This window comes from Protomyctophum bolini, assembly GCF_963924005.1.
Source record: "Protomyctophum bolini genome assembly, chromosome: 15".
NCBI lineage: Eukaryota > Metazoa > Chordata > Actinopteri > Myctophiformes > Myctophidae > Protomyctophum > Protomyctophum bolini.
Window position 1 is genome coordinate 30,636,637 of NC_137876.1, and position 23,266 is coordinate 30,659,902.

Below are 23,266 nucleotides of genomic sequence, written 5' to 3' on the forward strand. Positions count from 1 at the left end.
GCAGTAAGGGTGTTGAATATATATGATTCAATACAAAACATCACCTCAGATCAGGCAGAGCTGAGGTATCTCTCTGGGTCTCACCATACTCCATATTTAAAAGGTGCAGCTCCATAATGTTAGTATAGCAGTGGTAGCCACAAGCCATAATCTGGCACCAGGCTTTACTACAGAAGAGAAAGCTAGAGGCTAGAACTAGAACTGTGACTAGCGATTATTGTGTAATCGATTACTTGTCCAATTAATGGAATAATCAATGTTTTTGTAAATGTTATGCATCAACAAATCAACATCAGATTGCCATATTAAGAACCTATTGTATACTTTGTTGTATAATGGTGTTCCACAAAAATAGAAAGAATAGCCCGTCTAAGCTCAAAACGTGTCGCATCCCAACGCTTTGTGAGCTTGACAACTTTTAATACGATGTATTATGTTTTCACGCTAACCCAAAGACTGTAAAGGAGAGGTTTGGCACATTTTGTGTATGTGTAATTGAAGGAGCCAATCGAAGCAGTGCATGCATATTGACAGAGGAATCTCCTGCTCATACTGTAATCCTTCTAGAGTGCCTATTGTGACTATCCCCTGGTGGAGACAAGACTAGAATATTGAGCCCAATATGTAGATAGATAATGTTGATAAATATTGATACTGTAGATATAACAGACATGCAGGCAGAGGTACAGTTTAAAATCGGCATAGTGCTCCTTTAGGAAAAGACACTAGGGTCAAAGGGCAGAGACAAGAGGCTCATCCCAGGGTTTACAGCTGTCACAGCTGACACCAGCTGACGACTGGACCAGATGAGCATAGTGATGAAGTAAGACAGGAGTGCAAGGTGCAGCAAAAAAACACCACAAAGAATCCTGTCATCAATATAAAGAAATAAGGTTAAAGGTAAAGTGTAGTTTGAATGAGATGAGTCAGATTTCTCTACATAACTATCTCAGCTGTTGGTGCGCAAATGAGCCTTGCATCTACCACGCAGAATACATTTTGACGAAATATGCGCACTGGCGCACCGGTTGTGTACCCCCCTGATTAATAACATCTAAACATGAACGTAGTACTCTTATTATGCATATTGCATTCTCGCCAAGATATATTTTGTTTTTCGAGTTGAAAAAAGGAGAGAAAAATAAACGAATGGTTCAAGCCCATCAATTAAGGTTTCAGAGTGGCTCTGAAACCACTATGTGGTCTTCAGAACCACTCTCAGAGAGAGTATCACTATGCTTTATCATGCATCCAAACCATTCCACCTTCCATATCTCATCGAGATATCCAGATCGGTCCCCACTGAGGGCTGTGGAAGGCTTAGTTGAAAATGTACCTGCCAATGATTTGTGGGGGTCATTGGTGGGGATTCCACTCTAATGGATGCTACATCATTTATCTTCCTAATTATGTTGGTAAAATAGTAGCCACAGTTGTTACAGTTCAATTAAAAAAAGACATTTGATAGTTTGAAATCCCGAACGATGATCATTGGCAAATGTGTGAGTTATCCACAGCCTGCCTCTGAGACAGCGAGTAGACATGGTACCGTCCTATACAGTGAAGATTAGTGAGTATGTATGGAGATAATGTGTAATGTTTCTTCAATGAAACACTACTGACTGACTACCCAATGTGTCTTTAAATGAAAAAAGACAAGGGGACTGGTGTTTATTTGAAAAATAAAATGTCCTCTGCCTGTTCATTCATTCATTCACCCTCACTGACCACCCATCTGCCTTTAGGCCTGCTCAGTGAGGCATTCATTTCATATATACTGGTCAGACATGGTCAGGCACGCACGCACGCACTCCAAGCCATTCTATGTGCCACCTTAGCTCACTTTCACTCTGAGATCCATATTGATTTCTAGTCATTGTGCTGCGGTGTTGTGCATGGGAGGAAGGGTGCCATGGAGCGCTAGTGACCTTTATCAAAGTATGCAGATGCAGGATGTTGGTGCTGGGGGCCAGGAAGGGCACCTCCATTGGCATTGGTGCCTGTCAGCCTGGGCTAGCAAGGGAATGACATGAGAGCAATGACCTGTATTGAACGCACGCGACAAACACACACACACACACACACACACACACACACACACACACACACACACACACACACACACACACACACAGGCACGCACGCAGGCATGAACGCACGCACGTACTGGCATATGGTGTTCAATTCCAACAGAACAAAGTGATGAGTAAAATTATATGTCGTCAAATGTCTCTTGAATATAAAGGTTCAAGGGTGCAAAAGTGCTGCAGACACTGTCAACGTTTTGGGGAGGCAACATTTATGAGGTCCCTGCTCATATTTGCACACTCAAGGATAGTCAGAGAGCTGGTGACACGCCGTACCCTGAATTGTGTTAATAAGCTTTAACTTAATTGCATTCTCCCAACTGGGAGGAACAAGCGCAGGGGCAGCATATTTGTTGCCACTCAACCTGTGTGTGCACAGTAAAAGTCCAGTGTTCATTTCACTCTGAGAGTGTAAAAATGAACATGAATGGGCTCAGAATTATTTTAAACACTATACTCTGAGTTGTGCGTGCGTGCAAGCGTCTACTACTGTATGTACTGTAGCATGCTCATTGCCCATACATTTGTGCTGTACAAGCTGGCCATTGATGACACTGGAGGAATAGTCGCTTCCTACTAGATACAGAGCCTCCAGCTGGCACAAGATGGAACATCTTCAATAACCATTGACCCAAGTTCAGACGCCCCTGCAACTTTAGAGAATCATTTTATGTCATCTCCTCGTGGGTAATTACTGCAAGGCCTGTGCGCAGAGCCGTAAAGCACAAGCATCTCACCTTCCACATTTCTATGAGAACAGCAGGAAGTGTAGGCCAGGAGTGAGTACACTAAAACAACAGAAGCAAACAACAGACTAGACTCATGAATAAGCAAAACTCTTAATTGATTGCATGTAGACAGCACATCAGCAAACAGAAAGTGAGTTAGTCTGGTATAGAATTTATACAGCAAAATGTTTGCTTGTTTTACTCTGAGTGCACTGTATACAGTTGTACGCAAATGGAGTTACAAATGGATAAATTAACACAGTGGATTTCACAGTTTTGGTACAATTCTACAAATGATAACTTGTGAAATATGGTTTGATCACAATTACATGCTCAATATTATATTTACATAGTTTATATAGTTAAATATTTGACAACATTTAACTATATAAACCCCTCTACACAAAATCTCATTGCTGAAAACAGACAATCTACAGTACAAGCTCACTCACATCACATTTCTTCACCAAAAATAGCTGATCCACAAGCCGAAAACACGTGCGTTTAAATTTTTACGTAACCTTTATTTATCCAGTAAAAAAACACACACGGACTGAGTCTCTTTTACAAGTGGGAACTGGCCAAGAGGCAGAAATAACATTACACTTCAATGCTACAACAACTCTAAGCAGGCAGATCACCAAGAATGGCTTTGAAAATATACCAATGATGCAGCCTGCGAGATCAATGAGTCAATGAGAACCAACCCCAACTGCAGCATACATCGTACAGTGATGTGTTCTGAAAGGTCAAAAGCTGAGTGGTCAGCAGGACATGGATACATTGGTGGACATGTGTTCTGTCATTCATGAAGCCAAAGAGGGGTTGACAAACTTGACATAATACTCATTCCTGAGATACGGAGGTTGGGTGGTGCGGGCGATGGTTGCAAGGCCTCGGTGTGAATGTGGGGAAATTAGAGTCGCACTTCGTATTATGACCCTTCCACCTCTTCACCCCTCTACAAATAACTCACTTGATTCTATTTAAAAAGAAAATGCAAGGTAGGTTTACAAGCATGCACATCTAGTCATGCTCAACCAGACGTGATGACACTTGCAATTATATCAGCAGAACCTACACTGTAAACCCTTGCTGTACAATTTCAGAAGAATCTGCAGTATTATACTGTATTGGTATCATAAAGTATTATACTGTAAACTGCAATGCGTTCTGGGAGAGAGAAAGTCTCAGCAGCAACAGCAAAGCATCCTGGGAAGAAGACAAGACAAGTCCTACTTTTCATTATGCTTGTCAAATGTTAAAAAGGTGATTATTATTTAAATAATAAGGAAATAATAAGCAAATAGGTAGGCTTTATCTAGTTTTCTGCCATTTAGCAGTGTCATGGAAAAAGCTATTGAAAACTGCATGCGCTCTAGCTAGATAAAATAGCACACATTTAAGAATGGTTGGCACAAATAAGTGGCTCTTTTATTAAGCTTCATCCTCGGTGCCGGATGTTTTTTGTCTGATCAAACGATGTATTCACAGAGTGCCATATTAGGACCGAAATACATAACATTTCAAAATGGGTCCAAATTGTGTCAAAGGAGATTGAGAGTCAAAGGCTCATAAAACAAGGGGAGCGAAAGGCATAGAAATAGAAGTGAAGTATAATGTGGACTAATTATTGTTAAAAAAGATGCTAATCGAGAGAGGTCGACAGAAATTAACTGTCACAGCCTCACGCCAAACAGGAAAGCCTCACGTGTGCCTGTACAGAAAACAAAAGTAGCATTCCCATTGTTGATGTTGATGTTGTACTGTACACACAGAAGTGGAGGCTAAATCAATTCATGTGGTGAGCACAAGGCTGACCTCGAGGAGGAACGCTATTCTACCGGGAGCCTTCTATACGCATTCATCCTACACTTTTGTTTTGCAGTATGGAAATGTTCTCATGAATTTTCCAGTGCACAGTATGAAGTTGTCACATCCGACAATACTCTTTTGTTTCTCTTTTTTGTGTATTTAAAAAAAAATTATACATGCACGCAGAATCTAATTCATTATTATCCCTCACTGTAAATTATGTACATTTCTGGGAGACTGTGGGGAGTTCCATAACAGCAGCATAGGCTTGTCATTCTGTTACAAACCCCAGAAGGCCCTGATGACGAGGAGAAGAAAGAGATATTCACATAAATATTTGCGAATGTTCATCCACATTGAAAATTGATCTTGTGACAACTTAATTGAAGAGTAGCCGACAGCGGTTTCCACACAATTATCTGTAAAACATGTGTCATTACACACATTCATCATCACCATGATGTTGAATGGTGAAGGTTTGTGTAGAGTGAGATCTGTGATCTACAGCACTGTATCACTCTAGATTCCCATTGCCCTTGTGTATACACCTAGTCTGCACAGTGTGTACTGTGTGCTGTCTGTGCAGTGTAAATTGTCAATACTTTGTCCCCCGCACCAATGTCACCCCAGTACATTTATCGTACTTGTGATTAAAGTGATTCTGACTCTGATTGCTTCATTATCATATCACCTACTTTGAGTATGATGACTACACAACCGCTCCTCTGCAATGTCACTAGGATTATGGCGTTGAATGGAGATCCCAATGACCGCTACACAGCAAAATCCTCAGTGTTAATTTACAAATGGATATTAACTGTGTATTGTAAGAAAAACATTGCTGCTTTTACCTCATTGTGAAGGGGTCAGAGGTGCACCTTTGGCACAACCTCATTCACCCGACCTGCCAATTCATCTCCATAGAGCTTTGATTAGAACATAAATCACACTCAGATTAATCACAAAGGTCTGGAACTCAAATGGGTAATGGAATGACATGGAGAGAGGCCTAAAATAACTCTTTCACTGTGCTTAAATCACATGGTTTAAAAGCATTGTCACTTTACAACACTCTGTAATCCTATTCTCCCTCATAGCTGGTATTGATGCTGTCTCTGTGTTAGGTTTGAAGTTGAAGCTAAAATTGATAGCCCTGGACAGGAATAGGAGCCAAGCTCTACTTAACACAGCCCTTTCCACCCTAAAGGCAATGGATTTCAACTGATATTTTGAACCTAAAACATTCAAATTCTTCTCCTAGGAAGTGTCACTGTAAAATAGATGACAGCGGAAAGTAACATGCCTGAATTGGCCTGAATTGCCCTCTTGTTTTTTAACGATGGTTTGAAGTGATAAATACTGCCCCCCCACGCCCCACCCACCCACCCCACCCCCACCTGCCAGTATTTATCAAGTTGTGCACTCTCACACCAGACTTGGTGTGTCTGCAGCCGTAGGAACACCTAACTCGCAACCCAATGCACAACACGACGAATGGATCGATAGAGCAGCATTCTCTCACAATACCGACAACATCACAGCAGCGGTCTCCTAATAATAGTCCCCTCCACCCCCAACACACACACACACACACACACACACACACACACACACAGAACCCCTCTCGTCGTACCAATCAAGCAAAGCCTCAGGAGGTTGCGAGGCCCCAGGAGCATGCTGATCACAGAGACCACCCCCCACCGATTCAACCCTCAGGAGCGAGCGCCCCAGAGGAGCACAGCACAGACCCTGCCTGCCAGCCAGCCGGCGAATGCAGCCCTGAGTGGGGCCCACTCGGTGGTGGTGTGTGTGTGTGTGTGTGTGTGTGTGTGTGTGTGTGTGGGGGGGGGGTTACAGATGCTTGTCACTTTAATTCAGAGCCAGAGGGTCCCAATGTGTGAGATGCAAGCTGTGAAATAAACAAATCAATATTTCTTATGAGGCACCGTGCTGTCCACATACTGCCGTCTCTACGCATGGCAGTAGGCCTATATCAGAGGAATGGGTCCAAGCTTGTTGTAATTGTACTTATTTGATCTTATCATATGTAGGTCAATTTATTATGTGTGTCAATTCTCGTGCAGACCTATGAGACCATAATGCTCCTATAAGGACACGGGTCTGAATCTGACCCCCATCTTGTCTTGCATGTCTCTCCTCTCTCTGCCCTTGGCTTCCTGTCTGTCTACAATGACCTACATATCTGAAATGCATGATTCTAAACTACGTCCGTCTCTAGACATGGTAATTTTTGTTTATCTATATTAAGCACGTTTAAGTCTCTGTCTTGATTACTGTATTGAAATTATTGGAAACAAATGGCTTCCTCAAATATCAAAACAGACTTGTGTAAGTGTATGCTTTAGAAAATCAAGCAGTAATGCTGTACATACTGTAAGTTGGGACCACCAGTACTAATACTGAGCTAGACTATAACACATTTGTGTATCTGCAAAAAACGAAAGTAATATGAAAAAACAAAATAACAAAATGTTCTTATGCATAATTTCCATAGCCTTGAGGAAAAACACACAACTGTGAACAAACCACTGCTGAACAACATTCTTAGCCAACCCATGATTTTACAACAACCAGTCTCACCGGGTGCAGTACGTAGTTCAGACTATTCATTGGTCCGACAAACGACAACCCACATCAAACCCTAACCTAACCATAACCGCAAGCACGGGAGCAGCGCATGTCTGACATGCGGACGCATGTCGGACTAATGCTCCGTCGGAAATGACATGCGCCAAGAATGAGAAAAATGGGAATTTTCTTACCAGGTCTCGTCGTTTTTGAACTCCAGCTCTCCATAGGTGTCCTCAAAGTCCTCCCCTCCTCCTTTGGCCAGCCCTTCTATGGTACGATAGGGCACGATGATCGTACCCCTCGCTCCCGAAGTCCTCAGTACCTTCACTTCCATAATGCCTATGCTCTCGCTCACATGCAATGTGCTGCTCTCGAATGTGAAGATGCCCGAATGGTCGTCATCCAGGATGGTGACAGTGGCCACGGTAGGGAAGCCCAGCATGGCCTTGGGGTACGGGAGGCTGTTGGCAGACAGGACCTCATCCTCCGTCTCCAGGACACGCAGGTTGCTGAGGCGCACAAAGAAGTGCTCGTCCTCCTCGAATATGTCATCATCGATGATGCCAATGCTGATCTCCTTAAACATCTCGGCCGGCTTGAACACCACGGTGCCTTCGGTGAACTCGTAGTCAGCGCCGGCGTTGGCTGAGCCATCCTCCGTCTTGTAGTCCACATAGATAGTCTTGTTGATGTCGCCACCCTTCCTGGAAACTGTCAGAATGACAGCGCCGCAGTTCTCCAGACACTGATAGACGGCAGGCTCGAAGGCAATCCGGGAAACAAACTCCTCAGGCTCGTCCACGTGCACCTCCTGCACACTGGCGCTCCTCTTAGCCTGTTCTGCCACGTGCTTCTTCAGGATGTTGCCAGCACCCGTCATCATGCGCGTGGCCTGGATACGGTAGAAGGCGCGGCTCTTTTGCTGGTGGGAGAGGGCATAGTAGTTGGCCATCTCCACCAGCTGATCAAGCTCCTTCTCTGGGTACTTCTGCTTCAGGTCTTTCAGGATCCGAATCATGTCACGCCGGGACTCATCCACCTCTTTGCCGTCAATCAAGCCCATTAGATTGCTGGACACGCCTCCATCCACAAAGTGCGAGTTGACCATCTTGCCGTCCATTTCGATCCCCTTGGAGCGGTCGTGCTCTGTCTCGATGATGACGCCTCTGTGTTTGTCGGTGCGGTACTTCTTGTGCATGAACTTGTAGAACAGCAGCCGCCGGTCTGCTACCCAGGCCAGGATCACACAGATCGGGAAGAAGGCCAGTGTGAGCAGTCCCTCCCAAATCTGTACCTCATTGGGAGAAAACACTGCCAAGATCATGTAGAGCCAGATGTAAGCAAAGATGCTCCAGCCCGCTGTGATGAAGAACACTCTGAGATGTTTGACCTTGCGGACCTCTCCTTGGGGAACCACAGACACACAGATGCCAATGATGACAAACATATTAAAGGCAGCACTGCCAACGATCGTCGAGGGCCCCAGCTCACCGGCCCTGAACTCATGTCCACAGACCTCGATTACAGAGAGCAGGATCTCAGGGGTAGACGAGCCCAAGGCCATGAGGGTGAGGTTGGAAACTGTCTCATTCCACACCCGGATAGTGGTGGTGGTGGTCTCCCCATTGGGCCTCTTGATTATGATCTCCTTCTCCTGGGACGTGATGACCTCGATTGCAGCCATGAAGCGGTCAGCAATGATGGACACGCCCAGGAACATGTAGATTAGAGCTACAAAGTACACAATGACCCGAGCAATCTTGTCTCCCATGGATGGATCCACAGGGTACCAGATGGGCAAGATGATGCCCGTTGTGCACTTGGAGTTTCCCCCACAAGAGGTACCATTGTTGGGGGAGAGCAAAGGACTCGGTGTGGTCCGGGCATCCACGCAGACGAAGCCCACAGCCACAGAGACCAGGCCCAACCAAAGGTAGGTACATGAACCCGGCTTCACCGGCCTTGAGCCCTCCATGCACCCTCCTTCGTCTCAGGGGTCCTTACTGCGCTAACAGTCCCTCTGGGATCCAGCACTGGGCTGTGCTTTGTCTACACACGCCACCTGAACACACAACAGACAAGAGACACAAAAATGTATATGAGTGCCTAAACCAGGGAAAGTAGTCAAATTAATTAAAACGTGATTCTAACTTGTACTCCCCTCTTATTCTGCACATGGCACATGCTAGAGATGGTACCTTGTACTGTACCTGTATGAGTGAGTGACAAAAACAACTCTTGATTCTTGCCTTCTATTATTATGAAATAATAGAGGGAGTACCACAGACGAAAACAAGTCCAAATTTCAGACTGACCCCTCCACGAAAAGGCCTCGTTGTCCTGACCCCTTATCTACATTTATACATTATGGATAAATAGTGTGGACTGTTTTTTGTCTGTGGCATTCAACTAAACAAAGAGTTGTTTGAACAGATGAACAAAACACAAATATTAACATGTTTGCGCAGTAAACACCATTAATATTTAATACCGGTATATATTAGTTTAACTTGTGTCGGTTAAAACAAACTGCTTAATTTTTTCTTTAATTACAAGAAGAGGAACTTATTTTGAATTATTAAAGGGACACACAAAATGTTAATGACGTTAAGATTTAGAACACTTTCCTGGTGTCATTATGTGTATTATGTGGTTTTAGATATTTTATAGATTGTCCATGATGTCACAGACACTGGTCTCACTTCCTTCCTGGCTGGACTACATGTTGTCTCAGTAAGACAGCCCTCCCCCTATCCACAAAGAGGAGCAGTACATCAAAGCATTATGGGAATTGTAGTCCAGGAAGGAAGTGAGCCCAGTGTCTGTGACATCATGGACACTGCTAAAATCTAAAATATCTAAAACCACATATTACACACATAAAGACCCCAGGAAAGTGTTCGAAATCTTCTAAACATCATTAACATAATTTATTGCAAAAAGGGTGAAGTGTCCCTTTAAAGGAACCTTGGTTAATTCTGGAGCTTTATTATTTTTGACAGTACCTAAAAGGGCTGTTTTGAGTTTGTTTTGTGATTTCCTTTTGTTTGGTGGGAAAGTGCATAGGGAAATGAAATCCGAAGTGGATTTTTGGTTTATTTTTTAAGTGACTGAATTTGATTTAAATTCCCTTGCCCACTGACTCAATACAAGAAAAACTAAACTTGAATTACTGTGTGTTGTGTCTGATTAATATGATTGTGTTTTTCTGCATACAGTACATACAAGGGTCCTGGTATGATTTATGGTTTACTTTTTTCGTAAACCATAAACATTTTGTAGGTGTTCATGAGTGTGTTTGATTTTGTATTTGCTGTTTTCATTTAGTTTAATATTCTTGTCAGGCCTCGCCCCGAATTGGGACCCCAGCAACAAAACCATTTCAAACCGCTACATTACATGTATCACTTAGTACTATTAATATATTATGCATGCAATAATGAGTAAGTAGCCTATTGTGTGTTAATATTGAATCCCATAATAACTCAATGTATTAAGCTATTCAGCCCCAAGGCAATTATGAATCATTTTAAATTCAATTTTTTTTGTGGTAACAACTGCCTTATCAAACCGGAATGTGAAACCATGAATACATTTTACTGTGAGAAAGAATAGAAAGTATTCAAATTATTATATTACTATATGTTTAACTTCAATGACTTTCTGCCTCGTATTTTACAAACAGCATAACCATGAGACATTTGTGCTATCTGCTTGCGGTGGGACGGAAATACTTCCCCATATTCAAAAAAGCAAATGATGTTAAGGTCTGCACACCACTGTGTGAATCTTGTAGATAATGTTTTTTGTTGTTTTTTTCCAAATTTCTAAAAAGAAAAGAATCTGCACATCTTCAACTCGTTTAAATAGGACTTGACAATTATTCTGATGGTTATGTCAAACTCAAGGCCCGGGGGATAAATCAGGCCTGTGAATGAATTATCTTTGGTCCTCAGAGTGCTTCCACTAAGGAAAGTAGGCTTTCTAATGACACAACCCGCCTTTGTTTTGGTGAGTAGCAAAAACGTTCTTTTTATTTACGCTAAAGACGAGAGGCTGGTCTGCATTCATGCGAGCCGCGGAAGTTGAGAGTAACATAGCTCTAAATGCAACGCATTAGAGCTATGGACCAGAGCTAAAGCCAGGTGGGAGGCAGTCAATTGGCAATCAATTGGCTGAGGCAGAGGCTGGAAATTGCACAGGTGAGAAGAATTGGCCTCATTAGGCCCACTGGCAGAGCCTGACCAGAGCCTTTTGTGGTGTTTCTGGTCAACGGTGTATGCCACAGACTCGAGGCCAGGCACTGCACTCTCTGTGGGGGTGTGGAACGCTTGTGTCGATTTGAAGTCGGTGGGGCGGGGGACCGCATGTAATTTCCGACAGAGCATTAGTCCGACATGCGACTAATGCGGTTCACGAGTTACGTGCATTACAACCGTATACACACACGCACACACACACACACGTACGCAGACAGTGGCACATTTTTGGTTAGATGATTGTTATATTGTTGCAATAATATAGGCTGTGTTAGGTCCAGGTTCAATATGTGCAATCATTTCAATACGTGTTAAATAAACATTGAACCAGTCTGGCCTTCGACTTGTACGATTTGTTTTATTTTGGCCCACTGTGTATTTGAGTTAGTATCCCTAATATAGACCATGGGCCAGAGGCAATAGAGGGTATGCGCATGCATAAAGTGAATGGCAGATCGAGTGGCAAAGTGAGTGACAAAGGGTATTTAATGTTGTTTAAAGTCATTTAATGCAATCAAATAGGACTTTTCAAGGCCAGAAAATAGGTTTTTGCCACTCAGTAGGCATTCCTGCATAACTTCCAGTTATGATGATGTCACGCGCATACCCTCTATAAGAACAAGGATAACATCCACCCCTAACTTATGAGCTAAGAGCAGCTAGAGCTAATACTACACATTTCGGGCCCTATCCTCGTTGGCTCTGTGATCATTTAGTGGGCCAAGAGGTTAGGTGGGGGCCCTGTTGCAGAGGCTTTGCACCTTGGGGCTCCCAAGGCACACGGGCAGTTTAAGCTCAATTATAATTATCTCTCAGAGATATACCACCACATCCTGTGACAGTTAATCATTCTGTCCCTGGGAATACACCAGAGAATTAGAAATTGTATTCAAATCAAGCTAGTGTCCCTTCACTGCACTTTTCATTAGACTGTGTCGTTACATTTTTTGTTATTTTTTTTTGTAATATATAAATGCAATGTAGTTCAGTACATTTCAATGTGTATTGTACAAATATCCTGTTAACTCAACATTAACTCAAATGCAATACACTGTATATGCAAAACACAAACTACTTGATGTTCTCAAACAAAATGTGCGATAATGGATATCGAATATTGTGCCCGATGAGCAGCCAATTTGGATCACTGACAAGTCCTTTGACAGACCTGTGACAGAATTCTTTAGTCAAAGACTGACACCAATTGAAGTGCCAAATATTGTCTCTAGGTCCTGAGTAGAGTCAACATGGAAATGTCTACGAAAAGCTGTTGATGATTCTGGCAAGGTCTTGTGTGCATATTCAGGCTGTTGAACAAAGATGTCCTTCTGACACACTAAAGCACGTTTTCCTACACTTTCATATTGCATTTTGGACCAAAAGTCAGTACACAAAATGATTTTCTTATTCTGTAAGCAGAGGTCATAAGAGAGCTACTAACTTCTGCGTTATCCCATAATGAGATTTCAAGCCAGCTGTGAGGGAGGATGTCACATTTTAAATGGTTAGAACGTTTAGGTCAATACAGAAATGTACTATGTAGGGATTCAGGATAATATTGCTTAACAAGGACACTTCAAATTTACTTCCCAACATTGCTGTGGATGGATACATACGCTGACAGCTGTAGAGATCAATTTTTTTTTCCAGTTACACCACTGATCATCTTTTTAAACAATACTAGCACTCTGTAGCATTTGGAAAGGCAGTCTGCAAGATCTACAGTAACAAAGATATTGATCATGAAGCATCCTGCTCTTGTAGGTAGAGGATACGGCATAACAATAAAAGAGGGTAGAGGAAATGAGAGACAGAAAGAAGCTAAGAGGAATGGAATGATAATTATAACTGAATCAGCATAGCTGTTTCTATGGACAGGAGCCAGATTTGCCATTCCCGAGAGAAGAGACACAGCAACACAAACAAAAACAAGCTGAGAGAAACTAATTGAGTGACAAAGTTGTGACTTAATGAGAGAATATTTGATTCTGAAGGCAAAGGTTTTTACACTGGTTACGGTACTTTCTCTCTGTCTAAGAGCAGATGAATACTTGGTGTGGGATAAAAACAAATTATATATAGGCCTATAGTTGCAAGCAGCGATAAGACGGGACCAAGCAGGAAGGCAATAAGCAATGAGAGAGAGAGAGAGAGAGAGAGAGAGAGAGAGAGAGAGAGAGAGAGAGAGAGAGAGAGAGAGAGAGAGAGAGAGAGAGAGAGAGAGAGAGAGAACAGCTGATCCTGAAGCACAGCAACAATATGGCATGGTGGATGACCAACAAGGTGGCCATGGTGGAGCCGTCAGCGCAGAGGGGAAGCCAGTGGAAAGCAGTAGAGGGGGGGGGGGGGGGAATAAGTTGAGACTTCTTCCAAGATAACTGCTTAAACTGTTTTAGATTTTAGCCTGATTATTGCTAAAATCGAATTCCTCTGAAGGAATGAACCTTTATTTTTCCTGGATTTTCAGCACCACTAGTGGCAGGGCTTTAAAGATGACTATGTTGTTCGGTCAACCACTTTACTCACAAACAAGATATCAAAAATGACTGGCTGGAATGCCATGGAACTTTATTCTCCCCAAATGATGAGTTTTTGTGAGGGTATACCTACTTTAGGGGACACGGCGAGAACATGCAAAGTCCACACAGAAAGGCCTTTTCACCAACCCGACCTAGGGTATGAGCATTGATGACACGGAGGAGAGAACACTCCCCTAGCACCCACAGCTTCCCTGGCGGGAATCAAACCCAATTGCAATGAAAAATCACTTTCGTTAATTATTTGGGGGCCACTTGCAGCCCAACAGTGACCCTGGCCCACAGGTTGAGAACTACTACTGCTTTACAAAATCAATCGATTAATCTTATAACCTACATTGTCAGATGGTCAATGGGTAGACAATGTAGGTCAGTGATACTGATTACCAACCTGAGGACCCCTCCCCAACTCCCAACCTGACAGCCTTCATTGACAGTGCACAGTAAAAATCCATAGTGTTAATGTAACCACTTAAGTCTATATATAATTTGTTATATGCTGAATAGCAAAAATAGAATACTAGCTCATATGTCGCAATGTTAACCAATTTAACTTGTAGATCTGATGTTTTTCACAATGTTTGGCTATTTTGACATTTGTTTAAAACATTTACGGCAGGCCTGTAATGACCTATAACGCCCTGAATATTGATGCCAGGGTTAATGAGGTTAACTCGGAGAGTGTACAAAACAAATGTAACTAAATGTAACCACATTAACACTTACATTGGTTGAATGGTTATTGAGCCTGCCTAGAACTCCGGTGGTCCCAGATACAATTCCAACTCAGCAATGTGTCAAAGTGTCCTTGAACAAGACATTTAACCCCTAACTGCTCCCACGCTCCTCTGTGGGCAGCACTCAGCTAGGTAAAGCTGAAAGTCATGTTATAGGTAAAAATAAAATAAAAAACTAGATGAAGTGGCCCGCGGGGCACAGGTCTCCACCAGGATAATAGCGTTTGTGATGTTTGGACAAAACACATAATTTTTGTTTGTTTTTGTGCAATAATCTGTCGTCTGGTGATTGTACACCAGGGCAATTAAAATAAATATATAACACATAACAGTGTATTCATAAGGTGTAGTATAGTGCACATACAAAGTACAGATTGGTGCAGTTATAGGTGTAAACATTTAAGTTGCATTTCGTGTAAGGTAAGGAACTGCATGTGATGGGGACATTGCTGATTGCGCATATGTTTGTTTGTTTAACTGTATGAAATGTGTTTTTCTTTTCGTTTGCTTTGTATTTGTGGACATTTCTTTGAAGATTTAGTTTAGTGTTTGTGCTGCTATGTGGGTGTATGAAAAGAAAAGTGAATAATTGCTTTGAAAAATACTATGTTGTAAAGAAAAATCAATAAACAAAGTTGCATTTCGTCCTCTGCCTGGGGGGAATGTGTGTGCATAATTTCACGGAAATAGCATGCTGTGTTAATGATTTGAGGCATTTTGTTGGAAATGGACAAATCCTGCAAACTTTGGAAGGCAATCTTAGTGATTGGAGCTGCCCGTAAAATTAGTTTGGCCCGAAAAATTGTGTTTGTTTTGATGATTTCTCACAACTCGAGCAGTGATTTGGAAAAGAACTGTCCACCCTGGTAACAAGATGTGCACATGCACACACTCTACAGTGCGGGAAGTACAACAGACCAACAGAACGTGCACCAAGGCCCACCCTACTCGATCATGATTGGAGGAAGGCCCCTCTCATCCTGATTGGATGAAAGCTTTGCCACCCAAAGCCCAAACCAAAACTAGAACTGCACTCTATCGAGTGCATACAGTACTTGCTTGTTGAGCGCCCAAGTACTTTCGACCGCTACAAACTGTCAAATCTCAGTTTCTCTGTGAAGGAACGTTTGAAATGTTGAATTATTAGGTTTAACTATTTGCTACCTACCTACTTTATGCATGTAACATAATGACTACTTGTGCCTGATACGGCAGTGGTGCCAGATTACATACATGTACAGTATACATAGGAGCATTACCTTTAATCCTCCCGACACTAAAACATATCGTCATTACGTCACCATCGAAAACCAATTACACTCTGGCATTGGGTCCTTTAATCCACAGTGACAGTCATCATTGAGAGCTAGTTATACCAGCTATAGTTATACCAGTGCTGGGTGGATTAAAGGAACTGCCTCTATGTATATGTAATTTGTAAATTGATTAGCGGTATACTGTGGTTACTTTGCGCCGTATGCACTGTCCCAGCATTTTCGATGCGTATGCACCGTCCCAGCAAATTACGTAATGACTAGTTGTGCCTGATAAAAACCAATGGTTTTCGATGGTGGTGACGTAATGACGATATGTTTTAGTGTCGGGAGGATTAAAGGTAATGCTCCTATGTATACATGTATGTAATCTGGCACCACTGCCGTATCAGGCACAAGTATTCATTACGTAATTTGCTGGGACGGTGCATACGCATCAAAAGTGCTGGGAGTCTGGGACGGTGCATAGTACGCATAAAAAATGCTGGGACGGTGCATACGCATAAAAAATGCTGGGACGGTGCATACGGGCCCTGGGCGAAACTAGTACTTGCGCGCTCTGCTTGCACAAGTAACTAGGGTTTTTTTACTCCAGGGGCTCACTGGGGACAGGGAGGAACTCCTTATTATGGTCAGTACACTTTATAGTATAAATAAGAATAATAAGAAGAAATAAGAAGAAAAAATAAGTGATATTTTAATTAAATTAAGTGAAATCACTGAATATACATTTAAAAGGTCTTTAAATAAATACTTTTTTGAAATGTCTATGAGGAAAATGAACGGGGAATCATTTCCTGGGCCCTGGTAGGGGGCGGGACTGCGACGCTCTAGTCTATAGTGAGAGAAAATAATGAATTATTAAATAAATGAATTCCTCACCCGTTTAATAAATATGCCTTTGTTGAAATTCACGGTGCTCAAGTTCCAACTGCAGCAATAACTATACTTCTATATGACAGCCTACTGTTCTGCCTCCACCCAAAGTAAGTAGACTATTATGTTATACCTCCACCATGCATGCACCAACAGTCTAATACAGCAGAATAGAAGAAAAAGAAAAGAGGGGGGAAAAAACACATGCTTCAATGCCTTCAACCCAATCCCCATCCACTACTGCCAATATTGATTGATTGGTTGATTGATTGATTGATTGGAATCCATTATGAGATCCAGATGTTAACAATGTAAACCCCATAGGTGATTACATTTAGTTACCAGCTGATAATATATCAGTGTTTTACCATTTGTGAGGTATTGATTTGGTCACGCCTGCACCACAAATTGCATTTGGAAATTGGGACAGGCAATGGATAGTGGCCCATTATTTAATTTCTCGATGTGTAGCCTAACCAACAGCGGAACCATGACTCCTCAATTAAGAGCTACACAAAACAATTTGCATACTAATTACTGTTTTAAGCAAATGTGTTGTGCATTGTGAATATGCCATTGGCATTTAATCAAGCCAATTCAATATAACCAAATAATTGGCCTCTAGCCTGCCTATTCAAAATAAAATAGCTTTATTACTTAGAGTCTATATGCTGCCGTAATTACAGCGTCTCTAGCTAAAATCAAAGGTGGATAAGTAGAAAACAAGTGCAAATATTAAAAAAAAATACGTTCTTAAGTTCTTTCATATCCTACCAAAGACGTTGCCTCATAGCATCGAGGCTGCAGAGCTGATCAGGGTCAGAATGCGGTCGACACTTGATGAGACAAGCATCTGAGCGACAGAGCAAGTGCTATCTGCATGGCTATCTCGGATCTCTTTCCCTATTTTGGGAAAGAGTCTAGTTTAAGGTGGTTATTTGAGATCCCCGTAAACATGGACTCAGCACAGCAGACGACACGGGGAGACAGCCTCAGCTGTTGCTGATAAATCATCGTGTGGCCGATTCCCCCTCACAACAAAATAATATGCGGCCCTGTGTATTGCCTATAGCTGAAGCAGGGGGAATCCATAGCTATACCGTATCACCTTCAATACAACTTCACACGTTTGAATAAGATTAGGCTACCCTAGTACCCTCAGTAGCCTGCTTGTAAAAACATTAACAGGCCTATTGTCAGCATCTGGAAATGTCGCCAAGGCAACCCCAAGCAACTGAGGCACGCAAGCGCACCTCTTATAGGCTAAATATTAATAGCGCTGTCGATAGGTCTCCAAGACAAGTCCTGTCTTTGAATCCTAGACGTCTGTCCTATAATAAAAATGGCCTATATTAGTTTTCTAATGCTTTTGGCACACTTAGCCCACTTACTTAATGTCACGCCCACCATGTCATTGCATCATAAGATCTGCAAATTGAATGAAGAGCAAGGAGGAGTAGACTGGCAGGTAGACCCCGCGCACGCACACACAGGCGCGCGCGCACACACACACACACACACACACACACACACGTGCACGCACGCGCGCGCGCGCACACACACACACACACACACACACACACACAGCGCACCGTTCGGGTCCTCACGCTCAGCCAGAGTGATGGACTGCCATTGCCAAATTGCAACCCCACATCCAACTCACAACGATCATGGGCTCATTTAAATCCAGTAGCAATTTCTGTTTATGTAGAATATAGCCTATGATTTTATGTGAAAAGTGAGAGTCGCTCTTATAGCTTGATAAACCTTTCGCCAGGCTTTTGGAGTAGCTATTTGTTGAACTGATGACAAACGCTAATATCAGTTTAGGTATACGTCAATGCATTATTTATAGCCTACCTGGATTTGTATTCCGAAGAGTTTATAGGCTAAAGAGACTGCTTTGGGCTGCCCGTTTCCAACCCGATGTAGGCTATTATCGCTCTCTCGTCTGTCAACAGTCGTCTGGATATAATTCGTTATAGGCTATGAGCGTCTCCAGGGTCCAGCCTAAACGTGCTCCTCTCTCCCGTTGCGTGATCGCTGCCCTCCACGGAGACGTTCAGCCCTGGTGTATTGGATCAAACCGGCTTCTAGGTGATCTCCTTCCGTCCTCTCCTTTGCCGTGGCACCCTTCTATACCACGTCTGACGGATAGACCGGTCGGGAAGCTGTCAATGATGAGGGAGGGGAGGGGAGGGGGGGGGGTCGTTATTTTAAGGTCGCAGCCTTGGTGGAGATGGAACCTGTGAGACCCTCCAAACGGCTCTCCCGCAAGCCGTGAATCAGCGCCTCTCCTCTCCTCCTCCTCGCCGCCTCCTCCTCCTCCTCTCCCGTCTGCGATAGCGCAAGAAGAAATCTGTGATGTCGGTCCTCACCTCACTGGTCTGCCGGTCGGAAAGCTCCCTCCGAAGTGAACACCTTTTGGGTGCCCTCTTCAGATATGGCACACCACAATAAATATTATATGGCCACGAGTCCACGACTGTTACATTCCTTCAAACAAACGCGAATCAATCAGTTCGTTGCGCATATCGGTTAGGCTATTTTAATTTTTGGCACGCCATCGGAATGGCTATACGGGTTTTCTGTTTCCCTTGGTCCTCGGTGCGGGCTGCAAGTCAGTTTCCGTAGGTTGTGTGCCAATGTCCGAAGATCATATATGGTTTATTATCCTTGTGAAAATATATAGCAGGATTTTTCCAACAGCATACTACATAGAAATGTGAGATTGCTATTGCGCCCTACACCCCTCCGCCCCCCCTTTTCCAAAAGTCAGACACACAAGGCGCGCATCTACGTCACCATCAGCTGGGAGAAACCTGCACCACAAAGCGAGAAGAAAATGATGTGGGCCTTCGCTCTATCATGACAACTGTTAAAGGGAGGATCGAGGGAGGTGGAAATAGCCTGTTATTAATATAGCATTAGCATATGTGCTATTTTGGTAACAGGAAGAGTGGGCACTGGGCAATAAGGAAGTGCATGGGCACCTTATGTAAAATAGGCTATTTTCCCAAAACATTTACAATATAAAATAAAATATTTGGAAAAGGGTTTTAAGTAATAAAGTAGCCTATACATGATTAGATCATGGTTGAACATTCGCCAACATGGCAAATTATACCACAACCTGTTTATCCAATCATTTTGGGCATAAACAAGAAGTTAAAGGATACAATATAGCTGCAAGCAGCGATAAGACGGGACCAAGCAGAAAAGCAACTATCGACATTTTGTGCATCATCATCAAACTAATAGTAATTTAATTGTAAGCTACTGTTGATGCAAACATGTGTCCACGCTGTGATTTGGTTGAGTCAGTGCTGGATCACAAAGCTCCAGGTCACAGCAACAACACATGTACATTTACGTTACGATCTGTGTACTTTACTTAATATCAAAAAAGGTAATCCATGAACTATCAAGTGAAAGCATGAGGCCAGTTTTTAAGACGTAACACATGCGAGTCTATTCCCATAATGCACAAGACGGCAGAGCTGGAGCGCCACACCTATACCATCAGTTCCCAGGACTTCCAGCACGACTTGCCGCACCCAAGCCATGATATTCAGTACTCATACACTGATTTGGCGGAGCCCAGATTCAAACCCATGAACTTGTGGTTCAAAGACGAGAACTCTACCGACTGAGCTCCACGGACACAATTAGTTGTTTTATTGTAAACAGCAGCTAAATCATTCAGTGTTTTAAATAACTGTGTGTGTCCCTATGTAGACTACATTTTGAAAGGTCACTAAACACTGTGACTGGAAAGGCCTATTGCCTAGATATTGTTATAAATGTCCTTTAAGAGTTACTGAAAGATGCATGACACTTTAACCTCTTTAACCCTCTTGTCCTGGTTTTGGGGATGTCATTAACCATTACTACAGTGTGTTCGCTGTTCATCTTTTCACGTACAAACTCCTCTTCGACTTCGACCTTTTTTTAGATACCTTCAAGTACGACAGTATTTCTTGGGTGAGGTGAGAACTTCTGAGCCGGTGGCCTCAAAGGATGATCTCATACAGGTTTTTATTCAGGCCTATAAACATGAGTCCAAAAGAGCAGTGTCTAATGTATACAAGGCCTTGGTTTCAGCCAGGACTACCAACAGAGAGTAGGCCTACAAATAAAGATTACTATCACTACAGTAGATGATTGGGAAAGGAATGTGTAAAACACAATGAACGTCCACCAACTCAAGAATGTGGAGGGAATTCCGTTGGAAGAACCTATATGACCTAAAAAAAAACTAAAATTAAATTGATTGTATTCATCTGTAATATATGAATAAAAGAGCCGCTTTTCTTTTCCTTTGTTTGACTTATTTTTTGTCTTTCCTTGTTTTTTACTGTTGTGTTTTTCATTGTCTTTTTTGCTGTCCTTGACATATTTTTCCTAATAAAAAAGAAGCTTTGTGTGATGATGAACCCCTTGGTCTTTGGGGATGGAGCCTATGCACAGCAGTAAAATCAATTGGATCCGATTTTAATTACACAGCTCAGCACTATATTACAGAATCTTATTAGCCTGTTCAGATTTCCACGCTTGTTAAATCAAACGTGTAATTCAAAAAACACAATCAGACCCCATAGATACCCCCCTCCCCAAATGCCAATACAAAGTTCCATATCGCCAACGCCTGCTCTGCACTTTCCTTCATCCGCCCTCATGTATACCCTGTCTTCTTCCTCCTCAGTCACCATGATATGCCATAAAATACTCACTCCCTCTATCACAGAAAACAGACCCGAGTTGCACCTGTACTCAGTGCTCTCTTTTTTTCCCTCTACCAAATCTCTTCGCTGAAAATAGGTTGTAGGTCTGCTATTTTCAGTCAATGTTTACCCCCAAAATAGGGATGATGTGGCTCAAGTGGTCAAGGAAATGGGAAAATACCATCCGACTTAACCACTTCAATACAATTACTTCTTTGTTTAGTTTGTTGTATGTAAAATATTAAATATTGATCTACAGCCAGGCTCACAACACATCACATAGAAAAAGCTTGTAGACTTGCTATTTTTCTCGAATATTCATTAATTAATTCTTACCAAATGTTCTCCTATTATCACATGCCCAAAATAGGAATGCTAGGGTTCATGTGGTTAAGTAGTTTGCTCTGCAGGGCCTCTAGGCGCCTGTACACTACAGTGCATGCTGGGATTGGAATCCACCATGTGTTCTTGCTTCACTCATCAAAGTCATCCATGTGTAAATTGACGATTAATGGATTTTACTTGTAATCAACACAGCAGGCCTGCATTCGTTAACCATGGACCAGAACCCCAGGTGGGACTGACTTATATGTCCGTAATTGACAGAAATTGACTGGCTGCATTGATTCTGTGAGAATAGAACAGGGAACTCCATTTCTCTCTTCACTGCGTGTATATTCCTTCTTCCCGTTTAGTTGTCTTCATTCTCTCCCCACTGTGCACTTGATGGCAGTTTGCAGCCCTGGATCAGTTTCATTAAAACATTTGGCATGCAGCAGCAACCAGCAGTGAAGAATCTGGAGCAGGCAGCAAGCGATACAGTAGCGCAAGAGAATAGTGCTGCACTTGCACTTTGTGATTTGTATATTCTCTCTCTTTCCCTCTCTTTCTTTCTACCCCCGATCCCACCACCCCTTGCTGTGCTCGGCACTCTGTCTGCAGTTGCACATGCTGATAATTTGTAGGCTTAAATTGCAACAACGTCAGTATAGAAGACTAAGAGAGACTGCAGGGGACATGATCATCTTTTGTGAGGAGACTTTAGATTTAGAAAACCATAGTCTGATCACAAGAATGGCTTAGTCTACAGCAAGGCTGCTTAAAGTATGGCCTCTACTACTTTTTTTTCTATAGTTAACACCTCTTGGAAGCATGACTTTTGACTATCACTCATTCTTGAGATGAGGGACAAAAGTGGAAAAAACATGTCCCACACATAAGAGCCTTATTTTATGTAAAAAATAAATTAATTAATAAAAATAAAAGCACTTGCAAAGTTAAGTGTAATACAGTTGTGTATTATTATGCCCTTAATTTCATTATAATTGTTTTCATATTCCATCTGAATTAGTTAAAAGCAGGCCCTGTACCCAAAAAGGCCTGTATTTAGCCTGTCCCCAGCAAGTGGCCACAATTTCAAACTGCCAAAAAAGTGTCTAATACTGTCACAATCACATAAATAATACATACTAAATTAAAGTAGATTGTCAACAACATAGCAAATAATATACACAGTTAATTTTAATTTATATTTTCTATTAAATATCTCATATCAAATGTTCGTCCCACGTCTCCGTCAACTCCGTCAGGTTTTTTTAAAAGTCTTAAATTAATCAGAAAATATTGTCGACAGATTT

General features: G+C 42.4%; 1 protein-coding gene across 1 annotated transcript in view; it reads right to left on the reverse strand.

The window, feature by feature from the left end:
• slc8a3 (solute carrier family 8 member 3) overlaps positions 1–19,615 on the reverse strand; it is a 107,179-nt gene extending 87,564 nt beyond the window's left edge. Inside the window, exons 1-2 of the mRNA XM_080784613.1 lie at positions 18,766–19,615; positions 7,414–9,284 (exon numbers count right to left, since the gene is read on the reverse strand). Of these exons, the coding sequence (XP_080640739.1) occupies positions 7,414–9,197 (1,784 nt within the window). The 5' untranslated portion in view covers positions 9,198–9,284; positions 18,766–19,615. The remainder of the gene's footprint in view (positions 1–7,413; positions 9,285–18,765) is intronic.
• Between the last annotated feature and the right edge of the window lie 3,651 nt (positions 19,616–23,266).